General features: G+C 34.6%; 1 protein-coding gene across 1 annotated transcript in view; it reads right to left on the bottom strand.

The window, feature by feature from the left end:
* The window catches only part of LOC148310383 (NFX1-type zinc finger-containing protein 1-like), a 38,211-nt gene that overhangs the window by 9,729 nt on the left and 4,421 nt on the right, over positions 1 to 24,061 (bottom strand). The window contains exons 3-20 of the mRNA XM_088258525.1: positions 23,152 to 24,029; positions 22,301 to 22,584; positions 19,986 to 20,202; positions 18,110 to 18,280; positions 15,983 to 16,984; positions 15,323 to 15,481; positions 14,395 to 14,542; positions 14,182 to 14,265; positions 11,998 to 12,269; positions 9,974 to 10,117; positions 8,458 to 8,632; positions 7,855 to 7,997; positions 7,186 to 7,220; positions 5,791 to 5,940; positions 2,793 to 2,976; positions 1,112 to 1,237; positions 499 to 600; positions 137 to 298 (exon numbers count right to left, since the gene is read on the bottom strand). Coding sequence (XP_088114651.1) covers positions 137 to 298; positions 499 to 600; positions 1,112 to 1,237; positions 2,793 to 2,976; positions 5,791 to 5,940; positions 7,186 to 7,220; positions 7,855 to 7,997; positions 8,458 to 8,632; positions 9,974 to 10,117; positions 11,998 to 12,269; positions 14,182 to 14,265; positions 14,395 to 14,542; positions 15,323 to 15,481; positions 15,983 to 16,984; positions 18,110 to 18,280; positions 19,986 to 20,202; positions 22,301 to 22,584; positions 23,152 to 24,029 — 4,436 coding nt within the window. The remainder of the gene's footprint in view (positions 1 to 136; positions 299 to 498; positions 601 to 1,111; positions 1,238 to 2,792; positions 2,977 to 5,790; positions 5,941 to 7,185; positions 7,221 to 7,854; positions 7,998 to 8,457; positions 8,633 to 9,973; positions 10,118 to 11,997; positions 12,270 to 14,181; positions 14,266 to 14,394; positions 14,543 to 15,322; positions 15,482 to 15,982; positions 16,985 to 18,109; positions 18,281 to 19,985; positions 20,203 to 22,300; positions 22,585 to 23,151; positions 24,030 to 24,061) is intronic.

The following is a 24,061-nucleotide window of genomic DNA, read 5'->3' as shown; positions in this document are numbered from 1 at the left end:
AGAAATGCAGAGGGCACAGTGTTACTTGAAACTTGTTCAAGTGAAATGATCATATAAATAGTGATAGATCTGTGCCAAACTCCTGAATCAAGTTCTATAACACAAACAATACAATACATTCACATTTAATACTTACGCTGACTTTACAGCCAAACTTGTCGCATGGATCTTTACACATTTGACCACAAAAGTGTCCACATTTAAGGACGCGTTTGCACTTCCCACTACAGGGAACAGTATTAACATCCTTATAACACTCCACATGCTGTACATGGGTACAGCTTCGTGTTTTAGGTACCTATAACAAATTATATTAGATGAAATTATGTTTGAAGGATCAAAGAGGAAAACAACACAATATCCAGACCAAAAGAAATGAAATCTTTCTTGAATTTATATTGCAATTGGTGGCTAGTTTTGCAGTCGAATATCTATCAGACTACGCCGCAGTCGGTGTCTCCTTAAAGATATTTTATTCATAAAGCTAAATACTCGAACCTTTATTGTGCACTCAACGCAATCAACGTAACAATCCAGTTTGCAAGCGTGGTTTTGTGTGCATCCTTTATTTTTGCGGGCGCATTGCATTGTGCAGGTATACTGAAAAATATAATTCCATTAGCACGATTGGTACTCGTATTGTTACATAATAAACCAGTAGTGGGTAAATAATCGATTGCAGGTGGTAGGTGGTGTACTACAATTCAAAATGCCAACGAAAACTGAAATGATACATGACAAAATAACTAATTACAGTACGTGGTTGATATAACTTTGTAGGCGGGTAGCTACTACTACTACCAAGTTGGCAACACTGAACTACTGCTGCTACCAAGTTGGCAACCCGAGCGGATTCAACAAAAGCGGCCAACCGAGGCGCGGCGACCGAGATTCGCTGTATCGCTTGATTGCTGAAGGACGTATATTTTAGCTTCATATTTAATTCAAAGTTCCATAATCAATCAGATAAATTATAATAGTTAATATCAATAGTAATTAAAGTGTAAGAACATATATCAATGAACAAACTGTAAGTAAGCATTTCTTTAAATATCCTATTCTGGCTTCCCGCACAATACCACACACACACACCGGGCCTTCCAAAACTTACTTGTAGATGATCGGGGTCCTTCCTCTTGTGACAAATCAGACGACACGCGTGACCACACGCCAATCTGTCCTCGCAGGGTACTTTACACACTACATCTTGTAGTTTTTGATAGCATATTCTTTTTCCCTACGAATAAAAGTAAAATAAAAAGTTTAATTAAATTTGACATGACCAAATCTATTTGAAACATTCAAAATCCATAAAAATAAGAATAATAATATCTTTATTCAAAAGATATTATATTTCTTATTTTTAGCTAAGATTAAAGCCATATTGTCCATGTTCCCACTGATAAAAAAATGGAAACAACTCCTACCTATTTCTTACCTCTAAACTCTCAAATTTAAACTTCATATTTGGTATTTAATTATGATTTTTAATGCATCAAAACACATGGCACAATAGATTTTTAAAAAATCGTTATATTTACCAAGTAAAATATAATTAAAAAATGGAGAGATACTACCACAGAGTGCCGAATTATTCAATAAAATTATTTAAAACAGCAAAATAAGGTTGTATTATTTTTTGACATCTCATCAAAGATGAAGAAGAATATGGAAGTCTGGGCATTTACGGCCTATGACGACCGTCATAGGCTGGTTTAAGTGATCACTTTACACACGTGTAACATTCCTATAATTGGAGATAATCCAGATTTGTGAACAAGTATTTGGACACACTCAAAATATTGTAAACATGGTTGTGTTTGTATATAATTGAACTGAAAATCTTTAACTTATTTGCTTGTATTTGTATGGCTCTGTTTAGTCAAATTTAAACATGTTGAGACAAATCTAAAACATTTTCAAAAAAAAAAAAATCCCAATACAATCTGTCCTAAAATAACCTCTCGGTTCAGGAACCAACAGATGAGATCATTATATGGATACATTGAAATGATTAAATGATTGGTTCATTCGAGATATTATGGAGGCAAGCAACTTTGTATGGGAAGCGCTAGAAAACGTCAAGTAATATAGGTACAACTAATCAAAAAGTGTCCTGCAAATTTACACCTACACACTAATGACGCGCAATTGGATGTGTTTTTTTTAAACGTGAAGACTCCCAAACATCTTCCTAACGATAACATCACTCATCTTTATTGCCAAATCACTTTAAAAAAAATTAAATATAAATCACTTTCATATTATTTTTTGACATCTCATCAAAGATGAAGAAGAATATGGAAGTCTGGGCATTTACGGGGCTGACGACCGTCATAGGCTGGTTTAAGTGATCACTTTACACACGTGTAACATTCACCAATTCTACCCATTATTGACAACCACAAGCTTCTTTACATCTCACCAATAGATGTCTCTAGTGAAGTTCTAGTGATTCAAGAACAAGGTTTCTAAATTGGTTCATATATATAGAACTTCCAAGAATTTGAGTAGTGTGGTTGTCAATAATGGGTAGAATTGGTGAATGTTACACGTGTGTAAAGTGATCACTTAAACCAGCCTATGACGGTCGTCAGCCCCGTAAATGCCCAGACTTCCATATTCTTCTTCATCTTTGATGAGATGTCAAAAAATAATATGAAAATAACTCCTGTAATTGGAGATAATCCAGATTTTGTGAACAAGTATTTGGACACACTCAAAATGTTGTAAATCACTTTCATTAAAATCAGATATCTTTTGTATTTTCCATAAAGGTGGAGGCTACTTACCAGATGTCCGCAGTCTGGCAGCAAAACATCAAATAAAATTTTACAATTGTAGTCTTCATAGTTCTGGAAACACTTCAGAAAAGCCTCGTGATTACATTTTAGTATCCTCTTAACTATTATCTCACAAGGGAGACACTTGTTATAACACTTCAATGGACATTCATGACCAAGATCACAGATGATTCTGAAATAATTATTTTGATTCGATTGAAATGTGCATAAAAAGTTTGTTGTGCATAAAGAGTTTGTTGTGCATAAAGATACTAAAATTTTCATAAATGTGGAGAACAATGATAAGGGTGGTGGACACTCTGAAAGCTCCCGTCACATTCTCAGGTCAATAGAATCTCTTGGTTTCCATTCGGACACATCCATTAAAAAAAAACCTTTATTAAGTTTTTTGCGGTAAAGATTAAAAAAAATAATAATGCTTTCGAAGTCCCTATCACTATCAGCGGGACATGTAAGTTAATACTATGTAGTGTGTACAATCCACCACCATGTTCTAATACCCAGACTCCCGGGCAGTCCACCAAAGAGATAAATTGACAGCTGGGAATCAACATAGCAATCAACATCCTCTGAAATACAGGCCACAAGGCAAGAAGAAGGTATTTGTTAGTTATAGTTTGTCATGAGCCATGCAACCATGGATGTTATGGCTGAATGACAATAAAAATCATATCTACCACATCCATTATTTAAATATTAATAGCTACCGTAAAGTGGGTTTACATTGCACCAAAATACTGCATTTTTTCAAAAAATTGTCTATTCAGATCAGGTTTTTTACTTTTTCTGAGGTTTCAACTATTGCAATGTAATAACACATATACCTGTAACATGTCTGATACGTTTTTAAATTTTTATCTATTTTGCCTGTATTTTTTTTTATATTTATATTTTGGTGCAAAGTATCCCGGGGTAAAGTACAACTTTGCACCATGATATTTTCTCTACACTTTTCGTACTAGAATCCAAATTTATGCAAAGTAAAGGCTATCCTACAAGTTTTGTTGCACCTTATGAAGGGTTTTGGCTCACAGTTCACTAAATGCAGATTATAATATTGTATAATTATGGAAAAATAAGACACTTGATAGAATTTTTTTTTTTTAAATATTGAAAAATCTAACAAAAATGTTTTTTTTTTCAATACTGAAGGTTTAAAGTTATATAAAATAAAAGGTGGATATTAAAACATATCGTACTATATAGGTAATAAGAATCAAAATTAAATTAGGTCTAAATATGGTCAAGTTCCGGGACGGTAAAGAAACCTCTTTTGGATTGCATTTTCGGTTCTTTTATGGAACCCGCTACATCCTTCCAAGAATATTGAAGAAAGTCATCCTTCATCGGCCACTTCCACGTTTTGAGACTCTCCTGCATGGATTTAACAGCTCTGTCTTTCTTTATTTCCAAAATCTGTCCCGGAAAATTTTCTCCTTCATAATGAAATACGACATATTTTCCCACCTTCTTTTTTACTGGTCCTAATGAAACGGAAGAACAAATACGATAACTGGTTTCAGTCATCGTTTTTGTTCTTCTCCCTCTTCCTCAAAGCTTCCGTGTCAACTATAATCAGTTAATGCTAGATATGCTGGAAGTTTCGATGTGGAAGGTGGGATCATTGATGTAGTTGGTTCAGGTAGCATTTGTGTCTCGTCAACGTTCATTTCGACATTTGGATTGTGAGCAATGCTCTAACCTGGTTCTATCGGTATTGTTTTCCTGCGTTTTAAGACTGAATTCTTTGGGTTGAATCTGTTTTCTTCCAAAAACTGTTGAAAACTCTGGCGCACGTCATCGTCATACGCTTTTAATGGCAACCGATTAAGCAACTGACTAGTTTTAGCAACAGTCAAGGTTTTATGTCTTTGCAAAAATGATCTTATCCATTTAGAGCCTGGTACGTTGTTCTTTAATATTCGTACTCTTCTGCCAAATCTATCCAAATAGGCTATTAGAATGTAGCGAATGTTAAAAACACTCACTGGGAAACCGTACTCACTCATGTCTACTATGCAGTTTACGAAGGATTGCTCTTCGCACTTGTCACATATCGGAGGTTTTCCCACAGGTTTTGTGTGCTGACCTTTGAGCTTATAGTTAATCGTCCTTCTGGGGATTTTGAAAATTTCTTCAGCCTTTCTTTGACTGATTGTACCATTTCGAATGACCTCCACACACTGCTCCACTCTCTTCGGTGTAAAATTGCAGTATCGTCCGGCATAAGGCCGCTGTTTGTGTGTTCTTGACATTTTTGAAAAAAATATACCATCAGGAATTAAGTAAGTACACAAAACCAATAGATATTTAGCAAACATGTCAAGTTGTATTATCCGTTTTAAGACTTTTCATCAAATTAATTAACTATGGCCTTTTGTGGATACTTTGCACTTGGTGCAATGTTACCCCAAATGTGGCCAATACAAGTCAGTTCTTAAAAAAATATTATTTTTACATAAACTTGACAACGTAACTAAAAAATACAGTATTTGAGAAAAGCAGGGCCTATCTACCTATGATTTAGAGACCACTCACTTGTTGTAACTAGTTTCAGTATACTGATTCCACTGGATTTTTTCGGACACAATTTTCAGACAGAAAACTTTCTTTACGTTCGGACAGGAAAAACGCATTGAAGCAATAGCGACCGACTGTTACTTCTGTAAACTAAAAAGTAGATTGAAGTGCCATCTATCAGAAACAATAGAAAGTAGAATGAAAAATGACATGTATCAGAGATGACCAGCTCTACAATTTCTTTACAGAAGGTGGTGCAAAGTATCACCCATGGTGCAAAGTATACCCACTTTACGGTATTTTATAAATAGTTCCATGAATAAATTTCAAGCAGATTCACCAAAAAATAAGATTTTTTGTTGTTTGTGTTTTGTGTTATTGGCTGTTAAAAGTCACTACAGCGTGCATTATCGATTTGTTTGATAGTGATATTTGTCTGAACGGTAATGCATCATTGTACACTTACTTAGAGCATTTTTCTTTGCACTTAATAGTTTCGTGCAATCGGTCATATGGGTGACATACGCTCTTACACTGGTGTCCACACTTCATCAGAGTGCCACAAGGCTTGATGCAGCCTCCCTCCGGCACTTGAGCAGTCTTCCATTGTTTGGACCTAAACAAATGCAAGATACATACCACAATTCCAATTGGTTTTCATTCTCAATGAATGTTGGGATTATTCTTATTAATCCAAAACCATTTGTCAAAAACATACAAAATTGTTGTCGAATCGTATGAAAGGTCGTCCGCCAAATGCCTATCTAAAGCTTTTCAATAGGAGCGACTCGTGACATCCGTTACTATCGATAGTACATTCTAGACGTTAGTATTTAAAATAGATGTTGATATTTCGGTGGCAGTGTCCAATATGAAATCTTGATTTGTAGTTACCAATCTGATATAAGGGAACATTTTACAAAGTTAGAGAATCCACAATACGAAAGCTGTTTACTTTATTAAATAATCTATGTAAACACCTCAATGACCGCATGTAAATGTATGAGATATACACCTACAGTATCGAACAGATCAACTGAAAAAAAACTTTTTTTTGTATTTTCAACACCCTCTAAAAAAATGTTTTTGGGGTGCTCCTCATATTATGGACTAGGGCTGTTTCTTTCAGTGACTGAGATGATGAATAGCGAGAAGTATCACCCAATTCTACTGGAAAAGATACTATGTACTAGATATACAAAAACGAAGGTCAAATGGTAATGGTCACCCCTGCCACAAATCCAAAAAAATTATGAAATTTTTCATACAAAAACAATGAACTGTGTTGGACTGGTCAAGAATTTAGCCAGACATAAACCTAATTGAAAATCTATCGGCAATCTGTAAGAATCGGTTCTGCAAAATCGATTGCACTACGGTGAAAAAGCTCATTTTGTCCATAATTCAGGTATGGTTTCGAGACGAAAAATTGGCATCCACGTGCCAAAACCTTATATAATAGATGCCAATAAGAGTAAAATCTTTGACTGACCCCAAATGAGATTATATCAAATATTAATTTGTGATACAACTAATAAACAAAAGATTGTACTAAACTATTTACGAAAATACAACAACAAAAAAATTCATTTAAATTAATTATGTTCGATACTGTTGATACGAAATTTTGTCCAAAAATTCATCTGTGATAAACATGGAGGCAAAGCCATCTACATTTTCTGGAATTTTATTAACTCCTGGAGTTCCACAAAAGCTCTGATTGATTCGTAGAGTGTCGGTGTCTGACCAGTCCATATCATCAACATCCCCGCCAGAATCATCATCAGAATCACTAAAAAACCATTCACATAACCCGAGGACCACTTATAGCTTCTCAAGTTATTTCAGAACCACTATCGACATCACTGTCACTTCTCTCAATATCACTAGGATCTTCTGAAAAAATATCCAAACAAATTCAGTCGGACCATAAAAAAAATAGACACTCAAGGGCCAAATCCAGGTAAAATTTCATAGTCATAAAATTTTAGATATGAGATACAAATATTCATGAAATCAACTCGTGGCTAAGACTTGAACCTTTTTAAGTAGCGTGAATTTATTTTCGAATGAACAAGTGTCTTGATTTGCTGAATAGATGTCATTGAGTTCGACTACTTATAAACCCGTGATAATGCGGGACCAATCCTAAGGGCGTTTGCACACTACGCGGAATTACACGGAATTTTATCGTCCGGCACGTCAATTAGCATACAAAATGGATGATTAGCTTGGATTGGGTTGTGTTTTTGTTCATCTTTCTTCGGATCGGTGCGTGAACACATTGCGCGTAAATTCGATCACGCTAAACTGTCGTAGTCGCTTTCATTTTTCAAAACCGGACTGCCGGACGGTAAAATTCCGTGTAGTACACAAGCGGCTTAACGGTCAGTTTGAATTTCCGCGAAAACGCAGGACCGGTCATTAAGGTGTTAACGAGTATTATTAAGTGATTCTATAAAATGGTACAACAATCCAAATCACAGATGTAGCTGAGTAAAAATACTAGCATAGTATAAAAAGTACTTACCGGTGTATACATATTTTTGTGAACTTGGCATTTCAGAATCAATTTTTCTCCAATAGAATTTTGTTCAGTCAGAGTATTATTTATGGAATTCCACAAAGGACTTTTTTTCATTAGTATACTCATATTGCCAAGTATATAAAATCCTAAAAATAACACATTACAGATTTATACCGACAATTAGTTGCATCATTAGAAAATCATCGGACTTCGGGTGGAGCACTCGGAATGCTGTACTGACTATGCTCGCATCGTAACGTGTGACGTAATGACTGCGGTCAGTCCCCACCTTTGTCCTAAGTCTGGATCGTCAAGATCACTCATTATAAAAGGGTATAAAATCTATAAAAGATTACCAATAAAATCAATCGAATTTGAATCACTTAATTCAAACAAAAAACACACTACTTTACCACTCAAAACACTGCGCAGTACTAAGTAGAATAACATCGCATACCATAAAGTAAAGCTTGCCCGAGTTGACTCGGGTGTGCGTATTTTTGAACATAATAGCCGCCCGAACATATTTGGGCGCGCTCCTTAAACGGTTAAAGTAAAAATTTAAAGCGAAAACCTCATTACTGAATTTTATGAGCAAATACTGACCTTCCCTGGCCCTGGAAAGAGCCACACAGACTCGATTGTCCGTGGAAAGAAAACCAATGTTCTCTTCCGGGTTGCTTCGGACCAGGGAGAGCAGAATGATCCTATTTTCCTCGCCTTGAAAGTTATCCAAAATCTGGATCTGCACATTCTCCAGCGCCGATATACCCTGCCGCAACTGTAAAATAGACTATTCAATAAAAATATATCTACAAGGGACATCCGCCATGGAGAACGTTGACAAGTACACTACAAAATTGGCATCTTGTAAAATAAATTCTATACATTAGAGATTTTTAAAATTCTTATTCTTTTTCTTGCACCTGTTGATTCGTAGGGAACTGTAATGGCGCAGTGTTGACTTGATGTGTAATTAAATTAAGCCAAAGTTTCATACACTATATAGCGTAGAACGGGGCTACTTGAACTTTAATTTATTACTTGAACCCAGTACAAAAAAATAAAATCTGTATTGGGTCTACAATAATGAACGTATCGACATGATTCATTGTTTCCCTGACAGGTGATACTTATGGTCACGATACTTCGATCGATACCACAATCTAAATATTTTTTTGTACTGGGCTCAACACATCAAAGTAGCCCCGTTCTATGGTATCAGTTTTGTTTTTATTCCATATTTTTTTGTGCATATTTTTTTTTAAATTAAATTTTTCAGAACATTTCCATATTAAAATCATATCTAGACATTACTTTGATCAAATACGTTGTATTAAAAAAAAAGTTAATGCTGCATAGGTCAGAACAGATATTTACTATATGTACCTAGAGAGGATGGACAGTTCTAATGCTATCCAAATTTAATTGTAACAAGCGCCGACCTGCGTGACTTGAAACAGGATTCATGAATCTACTTCATTAATTATTTTATGATGACAATTTTATTGCTTTGCGATGGCATTTTCAAACAGATAAATTTTTATCAAATGGAAATTTCACACTTAGCGGAACATTTTACAAACTTTTTACAAAAATTTATAAAACACAAACATTGCTTTCAGTCAGCACGCTCGGCTACCATACTGGAGGTCCCGGGTTCGATTCCCAGGGAGGGTCAAATAAATAACAGTGATTTTTTCACTCTAATATTTATTCAATATTACACTGGACAGGTACCTGAAGCGGAGGGCTGATCACCTTTCCTTCATGTGTTAATGATCAAGATAACACTGCGTTTATATGATGCAGTGCCCTATGCACTATAGGGGTGGGGATAAGGATTTGAAATTGAAAATTTTTTTTACTACATATTTTTCCAACCGGTTTCTACAAATGCATTCTCTATTTCTGGGATGGATGGGTATCAAATTGGACCCAAAGAAATTTTCAAAGCGTATAGAAACAGAGTGTGTTTTAATATCAGATTTAAGTTATGTAACTGATATTTTTTGGTGGAACTGCATTGTATTAATATAATGATAAATTTTCATTCAAAGATAAAATAATTATTTTGATATGTGGATTTTTTAAAATTAAATAGTAGTATGAAAAGAATTACCTTTCTTAAATGAAACATTTGTCCGGAATATGCAGCCAGAATGGTGATTTCATCCGGGCTATATCCCTGCTGGATAAGGTACTTAGCTAAATGGATAATGAATTTCGCTTCGTGGTCGTTAAGTCGGCTGGAATTTTCTTCAACCTGCAAGTACGATGGGTACATCATATAAATATGTAATATTATTGGCAATCTTCATTTATTCAAACACTCGGTGGTGCCATCTGTTGAGAACTTTGTCAAGTAAATATTTATCATATTATTTTTCGACATCTCATCAAAAATGAAGAAGAATACGGAATTGGAAGAATCTGGGCATTTACGAGGCTGACGACTGTCACAGACTGGTTTAAGTGATCACTTTACACATAAGTAACATTCACCAATTCTACCCATTATTGACAACCACACTACTCAAATTCTTGGATGTTCTATATATATATATATATATATATATATATATATATATATATATATATATATATATATATATATATATATATATATATATATATATATATATATATATATATATATATATATATATATATATATATATATATATATATATATATATATATATATATATATATATATATATATATATATATATATATATATATATATATATATATATATATATATATATATATATATATATATATATATATATATATATATATATATATATATATATATATATATATATATATATATATATATATATATATATATATATATATATATATATATATATATATATATATATATATATATATATATATATATATATATATATATATATATATATATATATATATATATATATATATATATATATATATATATATATATATATATATATATATATATATATATATTTATACATATTTATATATATATATTTATACATATATATATATATATATATATATATATATAGAACCTCCAAGAATTTGAGTAGTGTGGTTGTCAATAATGGGTAGAATTGGTGAATATTACCTGTGTGTAAAGTGATCACTTAAACCAGCATGAACCAATTTTGAAACATTATTCTTGAATCACTAGAACTTCACTAGAGACATCTATTTGTGAGATGGATAGAAGCTTTTTATTGAGCAGAAAGTCTTTTATTAGTACATGAGGTCCGAATCCTGGATTATAATCACACACATGAGAAATGCTAGAAAATATTATTTTGATTTTGTGAAAAAGTATTTGGACACACTCAAAATGTTGTAAATATTTATCAGTTACAACTATGTTGCAAATGTTATTATAACAACATTGCATATATAAAACTTTCAAAAATTAATGCAATATGGATACTCAATAATGTGAAGAATGTTAAACATTGCTCAGTGACAGGTCGTAATCCCAGGGATACTGAGACTTCTCATATTCTCTTTGTTTGGAAAATAGATGGTTCGTGTCTGTTGAGACACATGTAAAGGTGGAGACTGACCGGAGCATTTCGTCATAACATAACGTTGTAACATCGCTCGCGGCGAGCATCACCGAACATCCGAAACTATGAATGAAGCGCTCGGCTCGCTGTACTGAATGCCTGAATGCTTGCATCAAATTAAATACATATAAATAATGCTATAACAGCTATATTATTTATTGATTTGGCATTAACTTTGTGGAATGGCATGATTATTTTATTAAAATTAAACACTTGAATTACCACTTTATCGAGTTTTATTTTTATTTACGACTAGTTTCGAAAAAAGATAAAGTGCTATAACAGCTAATAACAACTAATAATAGCTCCAAACAGGACCATACGTGCTGGAGCCGAGGTCTGGGAGCTCGCTTCAACATATAGATTATTTATTAGTTGCATAAAACAACAAATTTGGAAGATAGTTAAATGTAGTGTCCCCAAATTTGCAGATTGATAATGCAAACTGATAGGTTGACTTGAGGATTTTGAGAAGATTTAGGTCTAAAAGACAATGTATTTGATATCATTGCCAATATTCAATAACATAATCCTTCGAAGACCCAACATGAGATACCTTGGCTTCTGGGACAGTGTGGCTGATAAAGAATAGGCTCTTGGAAACACCCTCAATGTGCGGATACTCCAGCACACTGCTGTGGTTCAGCAGGTCCTTGTATATGGCGGGAGTGATGAGGCTTGCTATTTCAGGGCGCATGCGGTGCTGGACCTCCAGCTGGTAGCAATGAGAACTGTTCTTCACCATCCTCTCAAATAACGAAATGTCCAAGTTGAATTTCTTTGCCAATTGATAGGTAGCCGTTTTCGGACGCAACTGCTGATGATCACCTGAAATAAAGCTGTCATTATTACCTTTTCGGGAGTATGGAGGTAAATGAACGTCGGTGTGAATTTTTCTCAAAGAAGTATCAAAGATGTAACTTGTATAGAAAAAACATCTGTGGATATTTGTATGTAATTTTGTCATAAAATAAAACCTAGAGATGGTGAGCATAATTTTTAATTTTTTTAACATTAATTGTATGAAAATTGTAAAATAGTTTACGGTTTTTTGTGTGTATATTAGGTTAAAATGGTTAAAAACAATAAAAAATGTACATAGATATTATTTAAAAAAATCAAAAAATCATATTAAAAGAGCCCCCAGAGAAAGTCGGACATCGATCATTATACTCCCAGAAAAGTTATACGGGGGGGGGGACCCAAAAGTAACGGGAATTGTGATGGGGAGGGAGAGTGGAGAGACCCATTGTTTGATCCGGTGTCCGTTAGTCTCCTGAGTTAGTGTGCAAAGTTCTGTCACTGTGAGTGTATCAGTTCATTTGTGGGATTTTTTTAATGAAACAGCTTTTTCCATTCCGCTGAAAACGTGATAGTTAATTGTGGAGAGCAACACGCGGCTGTGAAATTTTGTTTTGTTATGAGGAAATTGGCCGCGGAAACTATTGTAATGCTTAAGACTGCTTATGTGGATGCTGCCCTAAATAAAACCAGAGTCTACGGGTGGTTTTCACATTTTAAAAATGGAGAAATGTCAAATGAAGACCAACCCCGGACGCCCAACAGGACGCCCCTCAAGACTGACGAAAACATCAACGAAATCAATTATCTCGTTCGTGAAGACTGTCGCTGAACCATTGATCAACTCTGTGAGATATCTGGAATATCATGAAGTTCAATTTAGAGGATTTTATCCAAAAACTTGTCCCTCGCCTTCTAACAGGCAAGCAAAAGGAGCATCCACTTCAGGCATGTTTTGAGCTTCAGAATCAGCTCAAAGAGGACCCTGAATATTTTTCCAAGGTGATTACTGGTGATGGATTGTGGTGTTATGGATACGACCCCGAAACAAAGCAGCAGTCAAGCCAGTGGAAGACACCGGCTCTCCTCATCCCAAAAAAGCTCGCTAAGTGAAGTCAATCATGAAAACAATGCTAATTTGTTTCTTCGATTGCAGGGGTTTTGTACACACGGAATTCGTTCCCCCGGGTCAAACTATTCATCAGAAGTTTTACTCGGAGGTTTCGAAAAGATTAAGGGAGAGTTTCTGGAAGAAAAGGGCAAATCTTTAGCGCACAACAACTGGTTCTTCCACTCTTTCCATAAAGCTGTTTTTGACCAAAAACGGCATGACACCAATTGTTCACCCCGCCGGATCTAACCCCTTGTGATGTATTTTTGTTCCTCAGATTCAAAAGGGACATGAGAGGAAAGCGTTTTGCCACTGTGGAGGAGGTAAAGCCAGAATATTTCGGTCAATGGAGAGCGCTACAGAACCATAATTACTGACTTCTTTGTATCTCAGTTGAATGGCATTGATGTGACAGAGCTGTGGTTTCAACAAGATGGCGCAACATGCCACACGGCAGGTGCCACCATCAATTTACTGCGGGAAACATTTGGTGAGCGCATAATTTCACGTAATGGACCTGTGAACTGGCCTGGATCGTGTGATCTCACTTCATTAGATTACTTTCTTTGGGGGTATGTGAAGTCACTAGTCTATGCTGATAAACCAGATACGTTGGACCATTTAGAAGTCAACATTCGCCGTGTTTTTGCCGATATACGGCCCCTAGTTGCACGATAAAGTTGTCAAAAATTGGATTGCGCTTCATTGGAGCTAGCTGTGGCGCTCATATGCCCGAAATCATATTTAACAATAAAGGCATAATATTTACTCGAAATCTAGTAATATCAAAGCGTTACCAGGATAAGCTAGTATAAATAAAATGATTACCTATCATAATAAGATGCTGGCAGTCTTGGGTGAGTGACACTACAACATGAGACTCCATAACTTCCGCAGCTTCCTCCACAATGACTGAAAACAGAACATCTTTTTATTAGAATGTGATTAATATGTAATTGGATTGTGTCTGTCCACCAGTTCCTTTAGGATCGTATGGACTGTCGTATACTCTTTGTGTAATAAAAAGTTGCGTTAAATTACCAATTGGCGAGCGGAGTGATTTGAGAAGGGACTGAAGTCTGGCCGCACCAGAAGTGGTTACTCCGACTACATGTGATTTCCTCAAAGTATCCAAATCCAATGCCTGTGTCAATTCCTCATAAGTACTTTTTTCCTCTGAGTATTTTGCCTAAAATTACAAAAAAAATATTATGGAATTCTCGTAAAATTTATCCCAAAAATGGAATGATTGATTTTAACCCCTAGACTTGATCTCTCAGAATGGTCCATATTATAAACATCAAAATGCACTTATTAATAAAAAGAAATTAGCAATTGCCCACAAATTATATTAAGGAAACTAAACTTATAGTAAAACTTTTATAATATGTAATATAGAATCAATAATTATCATCACTTGCTGGATTGTTTGTTTGGAGGTCTATTATAAATATTATCTATTTTAAATATCTTTATCTACTTGCTTTTACTTTTCATATGGCTATCCTTCTAAAGTGTACTAACACGCAATAAGAATATCATGGCACAGACACATATACAGCACTTTGCCAAAATATTAAAATTCCACTTGATATCCCTTAAAACAGCGTTGCGCAAACTTTTTCTATTCAAGGTACACCTACCAAATTAAGACATTTCAGAGGCGCATATTTACCATATTATGGTAACATATTTAACATATGTATTATGTTTAATGCGAAATGCGAGCCTACGTAACTGAGCACAGGCAATCAAAATTTGGAGCAATTGTGTTATTTTCACAAAACTAGACTTTTTCCGCGGCACACCAACTATTCACCATGGTACACCAGTGTGCCGCGACACACACTTTGCGGAACAATGCCTTACATTCAGTAGGATAGAAGGCTATGTATCCTCCCAAGCTGAATGTATTTTCTCGAACTCGGTCCTAATGATGAAATGAAAAGGTTAAAAAATAAAAACTTACAATGGATTTACTGCATTGTTGGACCAGATTTTCCTTAGCTAGTTCTACCCAATTCCAGTACAAGGCCCATCTTTCTTCAGGTTGAAACGAGCGGGCATTGTTATGATGAGGAAAATGACGTAGCTCTCTATAGTTGTTGTTGCCCCTATTTAACCGATACTTGAAAATAAAAATATATTATAAGTATGAGGGAAAATAAAATATCTCATATTACAAGTATAAGGGAAAATAAAACAAATTATATTACAAGTATAATGGATATAAGGAATAATACTTATAAAGTAAAAATAAGAAAACTATACATTTATTGTTAAATATTCACAAATTACCTTATCATCTTAACATCTTATAAGTCGATAACTGTAAGTATTTATAAGTAATAGAGTTTTTTCTTAATACACTATACAAGTATGTACAATAAAGACAAACAGTCGATATTTAAACGCCATGAGCAACGGACAATTTGTGACATCATCAAGTTATAACCCTTATTTTAAAGAATCTTTAAGGTTATAAGAACCTTATTTTACGAATGACCCTCATACTTTTCTCTTTTCACTGTTGCAAACAGAATTTATCATATTTCTTACTGTAGTACACTGTAAGTACTTTTAAAAAATCTGTATTAGTATAGGTAAAAATACAAAATTAAGCACCAACCTTTAGATGTTCCAGCTCATTATGAAAATCATCCAATTTTTGCCAATTTTCTGGATTTGCCTCCAAATTTGAAATGCTACTTTCTATGTCTTCACAGGAATACTCATATATTTTTGTATTGATTTCTATATTATTAATATTGTCTATGAAGGCTATGACAGGTCGATGTACATCATCATCATCGCCGTCCAACTCGTAGAACTCATCTTCCCCACTCGATGCGTCCTCATCATTGGATTCATCCCCGTTACTTCCTGTCGCCTTTGCTTCTGATGGATTACATTTAAAATCATGCCCTTTGTCATTGCGCAAGTCGGTAAGCAAAAGCCAGTTAACTAGCGCCGACCTTTTTCCGTCTTTGAATTCACTTAAAAAATTGTGCATACTATCGGGCAGTCCTAAGTGTAGAGTAACTTTCAATCCGTATTGGCAATGAAAACATATAACTTGCCTTAGATCAAATATGTGCTTATTGGACTGTAGAGACTTTTGAATGAGCTGGTTGACTTCGATACCATACAAACAATCCCGCACAGCATTTTTAAGATGCATATTTTTATTGGTAAATTTCCGTAACATATTCAAATTATACTTTTTAAGATTTTCATTTTTAGATTGCCCTCCGATACGGACTAACTTTTTTGTTACGTCCAGTAATCCTTCCAGGAATTGGTCCAATGCGTGATTAGTATAGCATACTACAAGAATGGGAGAAAATAATGGAGAAAATGGTTCTAGAAAAGGGTTTAAATCCAAGTATAAATTTCTCAATAGAGTTTTTGCAATCATGAGGCCAATGTAAGTTTTTCCAGTTCCGGGTGGTCCTTGGATGGTAACAAATTCTCTAAATAGTGCCATTAAGTATGCTCTGTGCTGCGATCTATCCAAACCGCACTTACTAGACCAACTTAGATTTAATTTCTCATCCAAATTCACATTTTGTCCATTAAAAATTGAATATTTCTCTTTTTCTTGTAAATATTTCGGAGAGTGCTCAGTAGACTAAAAATAAAATGCATAAAGATAATACTTAATATTAAAGAAAATACTTGTTTTTTTATACCACATGAGTTTATTTTTGTGACAACTAGTTTCAGAAGCTGAGCTTCCATCTTTAGGTCTAAATGTAAGCTTAGCTTCCGAAACTAGTAACAAATATGCTTTTATAAAATTTTATATTTAATAATTTATAGTAACAAATATGCTTCTTTTAACGAAAAAAAAAGCATATTTGCTACACATGATAAGGCTCGCCCGCATACAGCAAAATAAAAATGTAATATTTTTGGAATTCATCATACCCTCTGGACCTTGTTCCTTCGGACTACCAGTATTTTGTTCAATGTAACATTTCTTAGAAGGAAAAAAATACATTAGCAATGATGATGTGAAAAGGGATATAACTGAACAATTCTAATGAAAGCCCAAGATTTTTTTGACAATTGCTTTGAAATGTTATCAGTAAGATGGAAAAAGGTCACAGAGAGTAAAGAAAAATATATATTGTAACTTGTAAAATAAAGATAGTAAGAATATTTGATTTTTCACATTAAAAACAATATAAAAAGAAGTTACAACTAATGCAACATAAAATAAATTTATAATAACAAGACGAACTATATGAATTAGCAGAGAGAAATTTTTCTTTATTTTAGTGGGGTGACCAATTTTAACCGCCCTACCTCATTGAACGTATATAATACGCACGCAGAGCACCTGCTGGATAATGCTAACCTATATTCCGTACGCGTCCTCATAAAACAAAAGCAATTCCTTACCTTATTGCGTACGCTTCAGGCACCCTATAAGGTATTTTTTAATATATGTTACATAGATTAGCAAGATTATGTTTACTCTGTTTCGACTTTACTGGAATTTTTGTAATTATTATTTGTTTTGTCTTTACATAAAAAAACCTGTTTCTTTTTTACAACTGCTGCTTTTTTCAGTATTGAGAGAAAAAAATTAAAGATTGATATGGTTAAATACAAATAAAGGATCATACAATAATGATCTGGGACCTCCAGCACCCCCCGCCTCTACAGGGCAGTGGTATTTCCTACTGGACATAGGTAAATCCAGATAGAGTGGAAATAAACTTATAAGAATGGACCACAGTTGTCATACTTGCACTTTGATGATGTAATCTTCAAACGGAAAGTGGGTAGCTAGAGATGGGTTCTGTAGCGCCTTTAGGACATGCAAGTATGGCGGGAAGTATGTCTCACTCTCTACCAGTAAAAAGGTTTGTCCAAACATGTTCTCACCGATCGGTCCACCGGCCATTTCCACAGAAATCTATAACATTTAAATAAAATCTACATACACACCAGGTAAGAAAACACAGTAAAGAAATTAACACACTAAGGACGGGAAAGGTATTTCTACCCATTCGGTCGATTGTTACTTAAGGACGGGAAGGGTATTTTAACTTCCTGCATCGACCTTATTTCAAAGTCAAAAGAAAAAAAAATGTTTTTAAATTAATATTACGCGCTAATCTCTTTGTTAACCTCTAAGCTGCTCAATTACAAGTGTCATCTTTTCCGTCCCGGGCTGGATTATTTTACATTACAATGTTTTTGACAAAAAAAAACATATTTTTGCCTATTTTTGTAGTGAAACTTTCGACAAATTCACTTATTATGTTTTTATAGTGTATTTACACAAAAATATTAACATTGACGGACTCCCTGCAGAAAATTTGGCGGTCATTTCGTTGCGTGTGTGCAGTTTTTTTTTAAAATAAGGCGTGTGTGGTGGCGCATTATCTTGCTGCAGTAAAAATCGAATGTGTGGAACTTTCCAGAACGCTATGCTATTAATATAGTGGACCTAACAACAGTGAAGTATAGTATACTGAGTTAAGTGAATCCCTTTTGTAGGAAATCACAGAAGATGGCCCTTGAATAGACCTTGCCTACATGCCCATAAACTTGCTCTTGGCCATTTTTTTGTTGTTTTAGATTTAAATGACTGAATCCACATTATCAATGTAAAAATTGGTCACCATGACTCAGAAAGCCTTGATGTTCTCAACAAGTTTCCATTCTGACATGGGATCACTAGATTAATATGTCAGAATGCGCCTAGTACCAAACATATTTTACAAGAAATGCTTATTTTGGAAAAGCCTCTCATATATGCACTTATAAGTTTAGAATAGCTGTTTCTAGCACTTATAGCTCCCTGCTGAGGCCCAAGCCACATGGCAAGACCCTATTTAAACTATGACTTGATATAAAAAGTCGAAGAAGTATTTTTTGTAAATAAATATTTTTTAGTAAAAAAATTATGTTCCTTAGTAGTTTTACTTTATTCTCAATTCCATGAAGCGCCCAATCCTCACAATTCTACAGGGTTTACCGTAAACTAGTTGCGACACCAATGTGGTTTACTTTACAACATTTTGAGTGTGTCCAAATACTTGTTCACAAAATCTGGATTATCTCCAATTACAGGAGTTATTTTCATATTATTTTTTTGACATCTCATCAAAGATGAAGAAGAATATGGAAGTCTGGGCATTTACGGGGCTGACGACCGTCATAGGCTGGTTTAAGTGATCACTTTACACACGTGTAACATTCACCAATTCTACCCATTATTGACAACCACACTACTCAAATTCTTGGAAGTTCTATATATATGAACCAATTTAGAAACCTTGTTCTTGAATCACTAGAACTTCACTAGAGACATTTATTGGTGAGATGTTTTGAGTAGTGTGGTTGTCAATAATGGGTAGAATTGGTGAATGTTACACGTGTGTAAAGTGATCACTTAAACCAGCCTATGATGGTCGTCAGCCCCGTAAATGCCCAGACTTCCATATTCTTCTTCATCTTTGATGAGATGTCAAAAAAATAAGTGGTTTGCTTTATTATGGGCTTTGCATTTAGGTGTTGCATGCGGTCCGTCGTAAACTTTTATCTACATTCACAACGTGACAATAGTGAGGTTTGCAGCTTTTTAAATATATTTCAGTTGCCATGTCTCTTACCTTTCCATGCTCAATATCCTTTCTGTCAATCACAGTGCAGAACATTATTGTGCTGAAATTATCACATGTCAGGCAGAGAAGTGACCCGTACATGAAACGTTTTGTATATATCACTTTCTTCCCTTTTCTCTTTGCGCCTCTATTATCGAAACATATCTCTACAGCTAGATAGCCGTTGTTCAATTTATAGTTTAAGAGCTTGGCATTATTATAGAACCTGTAAAATGCAGCACAGTTGTAGACATAGTAAATGAATTGTAAAATGTCCATGGCAATCTCAGATTTAAAATGTGTCGGGTTGTGGTCCCGTGGTTAGTGTCGCGGACTCTCGAGTCAGAATTTCTCGGTTCGAACCCACTTTACCACAATTTGATACCTATTTCTAATAATGAGCCGCTTAGGCTCACAGAAATAGCATGGAATTGAAGTATTTTTGTAAATAATAAAAACACAAATGTCACTTTTAAAAAAAAAATAATAACTAAAATCAAATGTACAAAAACACCCCAATTATAAGTAGGTATGTATTTCTCTATTTGTGAAAAAATATTATGAAATCAAAGATTATAAAAATTAAAGTAAAGGGACCAATGGAGGAGAGTTACGAGAAATAGAATGCATCTCACGTACGCCGGTCACCTGAAATTCCTCTAACACCAACTATTACAAAATTTGACATTTGCAAATTTGAAAGAAAATAAGAGCATAAAAGATACATCAATTAGGTGAATTAAATTTGTGTATTTTGCTTAACACAAAAAACCCTAGATCCTATTTTTTATCATAATTATGTAAATTGAAAGAGGATATTGACTTTAAAGGAAGTAGAGAACATTTGTCACTTTGCATATTGTATTTACTTGGATTTGAGTTCTAGAAATTGGCTATAAATTGCATTATTTTATGAAAAGATACTGATGGTCATGAATAAAACTAGAGAATAATTGTCTCCTCAAAGGTTTAAGCCAACTGTTTAGACTATTCAAAATGCACACTACTTGTCTCCGGAGGGTCCGGAGAGTTTTTGTACAGTTGTTTATCTTTCATCTACGCCCAGTGATGGGATTCAAAATTTTCAAGAACCGGTTCGCCCTTAAGGTCTACCCCTACCCCCCCTCTTTAGATTTTTTTTTTACATTTATTCATTTATTTGTTTTTTTATTCTGCACATAAACAGATCATTCACTCTGATTGAGAAGATTGCTCTGATACATTATCTCAATCGAAATATTATGTGACAACAAAGAGTTAAGGACTGTTCTAGCGAACCGGTGCGAACCTGCTGAATCCCACCACTGTCTACACCAGGCATGGGGAACCTGCGGCCGCATGCGGCCTTTTGGCTATTCTAGTGCGGCCTTTCGACTGATGCCAATTTTTGTAAATAGGCATTGCTTCCATATTTTTTTTAATTGAATTTTTAACAATTTATAATGTGATATACTTAAAATATTTAGTTTATAGTGGGGGTGTCAAAGTTTTCTTTACTGCGGCCTCATGTTGAATGAGATAAGTGAATGTGGCCTTTTGAAATAGAAAGGTTCCCCATGCCTGGTCTGTCTTAAAAACTTCTCAGTTCTTCTGTTACTCTTCTCTTCTTTAGTCCAAGGTCTTAACTACTTAACGCCATTATGGGTCTCGAAATTGTCAGGATAGTGAAATACTCCCATATATGGGATATGATACGAACTACGCACGATAGAATGTTCATTTGGTGGTTTTGTGTACACTAAAGGAAAAAATGTGTGACTTGCTTCGCGGGCCGCAAGTAGACACCGTTGGCCACGGGTTGGCCACCCTTGGTCTACGCCATACTATAGCCCACTTCTCCACTGTCTGAGATTGAATCACATCCCGTAAATGTGCGATCACACCTGAACAGTCTTTAGGATGTTATTCATCTAAGTCAGGGCTGTCCAAACCAGATACAATCCTGGGCCAATCCAAAGAACTAAATAGATCGAAGGGCCGCAGAAACAAATACTTTGACTTTTTTTAAATACGGAGATATCATTGTAATAATAAAATTCATTTAATCGGTTTATCTTTTACAATTCTGTCAACATTAATTTTTACCAAATATGTTTTGTAAATGTGAGATTGTCATATTTGCGGTGGAAAAAACATCAACATTAGTTTTTACGAAATATTTTTTGTAAAAGGAAAATCGTCATGTTTGCGGTAGAATAAACACATCGCGGGCTCCAAAAATATAAGCCGCGGGTCGCAAGCAGCCGTGCTTCAAACAGCCCTGATCTAAGTGAAGATTTGATATAAAAAATCAGATGAATAATTCAGATTTACAAAAATATTACTTAGCTCCGCTGACTTTAACTTTTTGCGAAGATGAGAGGTACGTATTCAAGGCGTCTCGTAAAGGGGCTATGAAGTCCTCTCTCATAAGGCGAAACTGTATATCCAAGTATTGGTCCACACTACTGTATGCTCCAGCCACAATGTTGGGGCGAAGGAAGTTTGGTTTGTGGAACAATTCATCCTTATTTGGGAAAATTTCTATGTCACGAAAGTTGTTTGGGGGTTCTTCATTAGCATTATTATCATTATTACTATTGGTAATCCCACCTCGTACTGGAACCGCCTGAAAAATTAAAGGCATATTATGAACTGAAATTGTCAAAAATAAATTGATTAACTAATTCAATGATTAGATGGTACACGTCCTAAGGATGTGAAAAAGGTTGAGACAGATTAAGAGTCTGAATAATCGGCAGCTACGTATGTGGAGACTCATGAATGTCGAAGAGGCAAAGAATGCTTGAAAAGATAGTGTTTTTGCCTACCCCTGCAATGAAGCAGAATATAGGATAGTTAATAGTGTCGGGTTGTGGTCCCATGGTTAGTGTCGCGGACTCTTAAGTCAGAGTTTCTCGGTTCGAACCCACTCTACCACAATTTGATACCTATTTTATAATAATTAGTTATTAAAAAGGTTGTGGCTTCTTCACATCCCACACAAATTAACTGAGTAAAACATTAATTAAAAAGAGATTAAAAGAATTAAGAAAATAAGAAATGCTACTATTACTAAAATGTACTACTACTGTAAATGTATTACTACTAATGTACTAAAAATACTTCTATATTAAGAAAAGTAAATTGACAATTATCAAATATAGAAAAAGAACCACAGATACTATGTTATTACCAATTTCTTTTCCTCTTCTTCACTGCAAATTGCTAACTTGGTTTGTACTTCAAGAAATATAGTTTGGAGTTCATCGGAGAACCTCTCTTTTTGTTGAATCCGGAGGCCTTCCAAAGACGACTTAATACTGTCAAGTAGTATTCTGAGCACATCAACAGCCGTGCTAGGTGATAAGTCAATAAAAACATCGAAAAACTTGAATAGGTTCATAAAAAAAGGCTCAATGTCATTCCAGAAGAGCATATTATCTTTTTTTTTTACAATCCTGACATATGGTAATCCCATAATGTACTTTTGCAAAACATCCATAAAGCTAGATTTACAAATAGTGACCAGTAATTTAGTCTTTGATAAATCTAACTGCGCTGTACTTAATTTAAATAAGCATGAAACGAACAACACTATCAAATCTGGATTAGTGTTCTTATCTTCCAGAAAAGCATTCAAATTGTTACTTTCGCATGATAATCTAGTAATTAGTTCTTCAGGATATAACTGGGTGAGTTCTGTCAGCTTCTTGTATCGCAATCCGGGAGGAAATTTCTTAAAGTTTGCCGGTTGTAATTGATTACCATCTCCTTTAACATCTTTACTGCTGTATTGAGAAATAGGAGGGTTTCCAAATCTCCGATTGTCTCTTTTTTGTTGAGTTTTATGGTCCATGTCAGACATTTGAGGATTTAGTGTTTTATTTACATAAACCCTGTCGAACAAATGTGTATTCGAATGTGACAAGGATTTCACGCGCTGTAAAGTAGTATTTTGTGTCCTAAAATGATTGCCAAAAGGACGATTCATATTTGAGTGTTGGCGAGCTGGTTGTTGTTGAGTTGTTGGCTTTCGATTTCTGTGGTTTGAATATTTTTTTCGACCAGCACCTGCAAAATTTTTGGTAAATAAGTGTATTTCA

This window comes from Brachycentrus maculatus, unplaced genomic scaffold, assembly GCF_059751285.1.
Source record: "Brachycentrus maculatus isolate JH-2025_06_01 unplaced genomic scaffold, ASM5975128v1 h1tg000097l, whole genome shotgun sequence".
Taxonomy (NCBI): domain Eukaryota; kingdom Metazoa; phylum Arthropoda; class Insecta; order Trichoptera; family Brachycentridae; genus Brachycentrus; species Brachycentrus maculatus.
The sequence above is the reverse complement of the archived record's forward strand: the minus strand, read 5'-3'. Positions and strand labels throughout refer to the sequence as shown.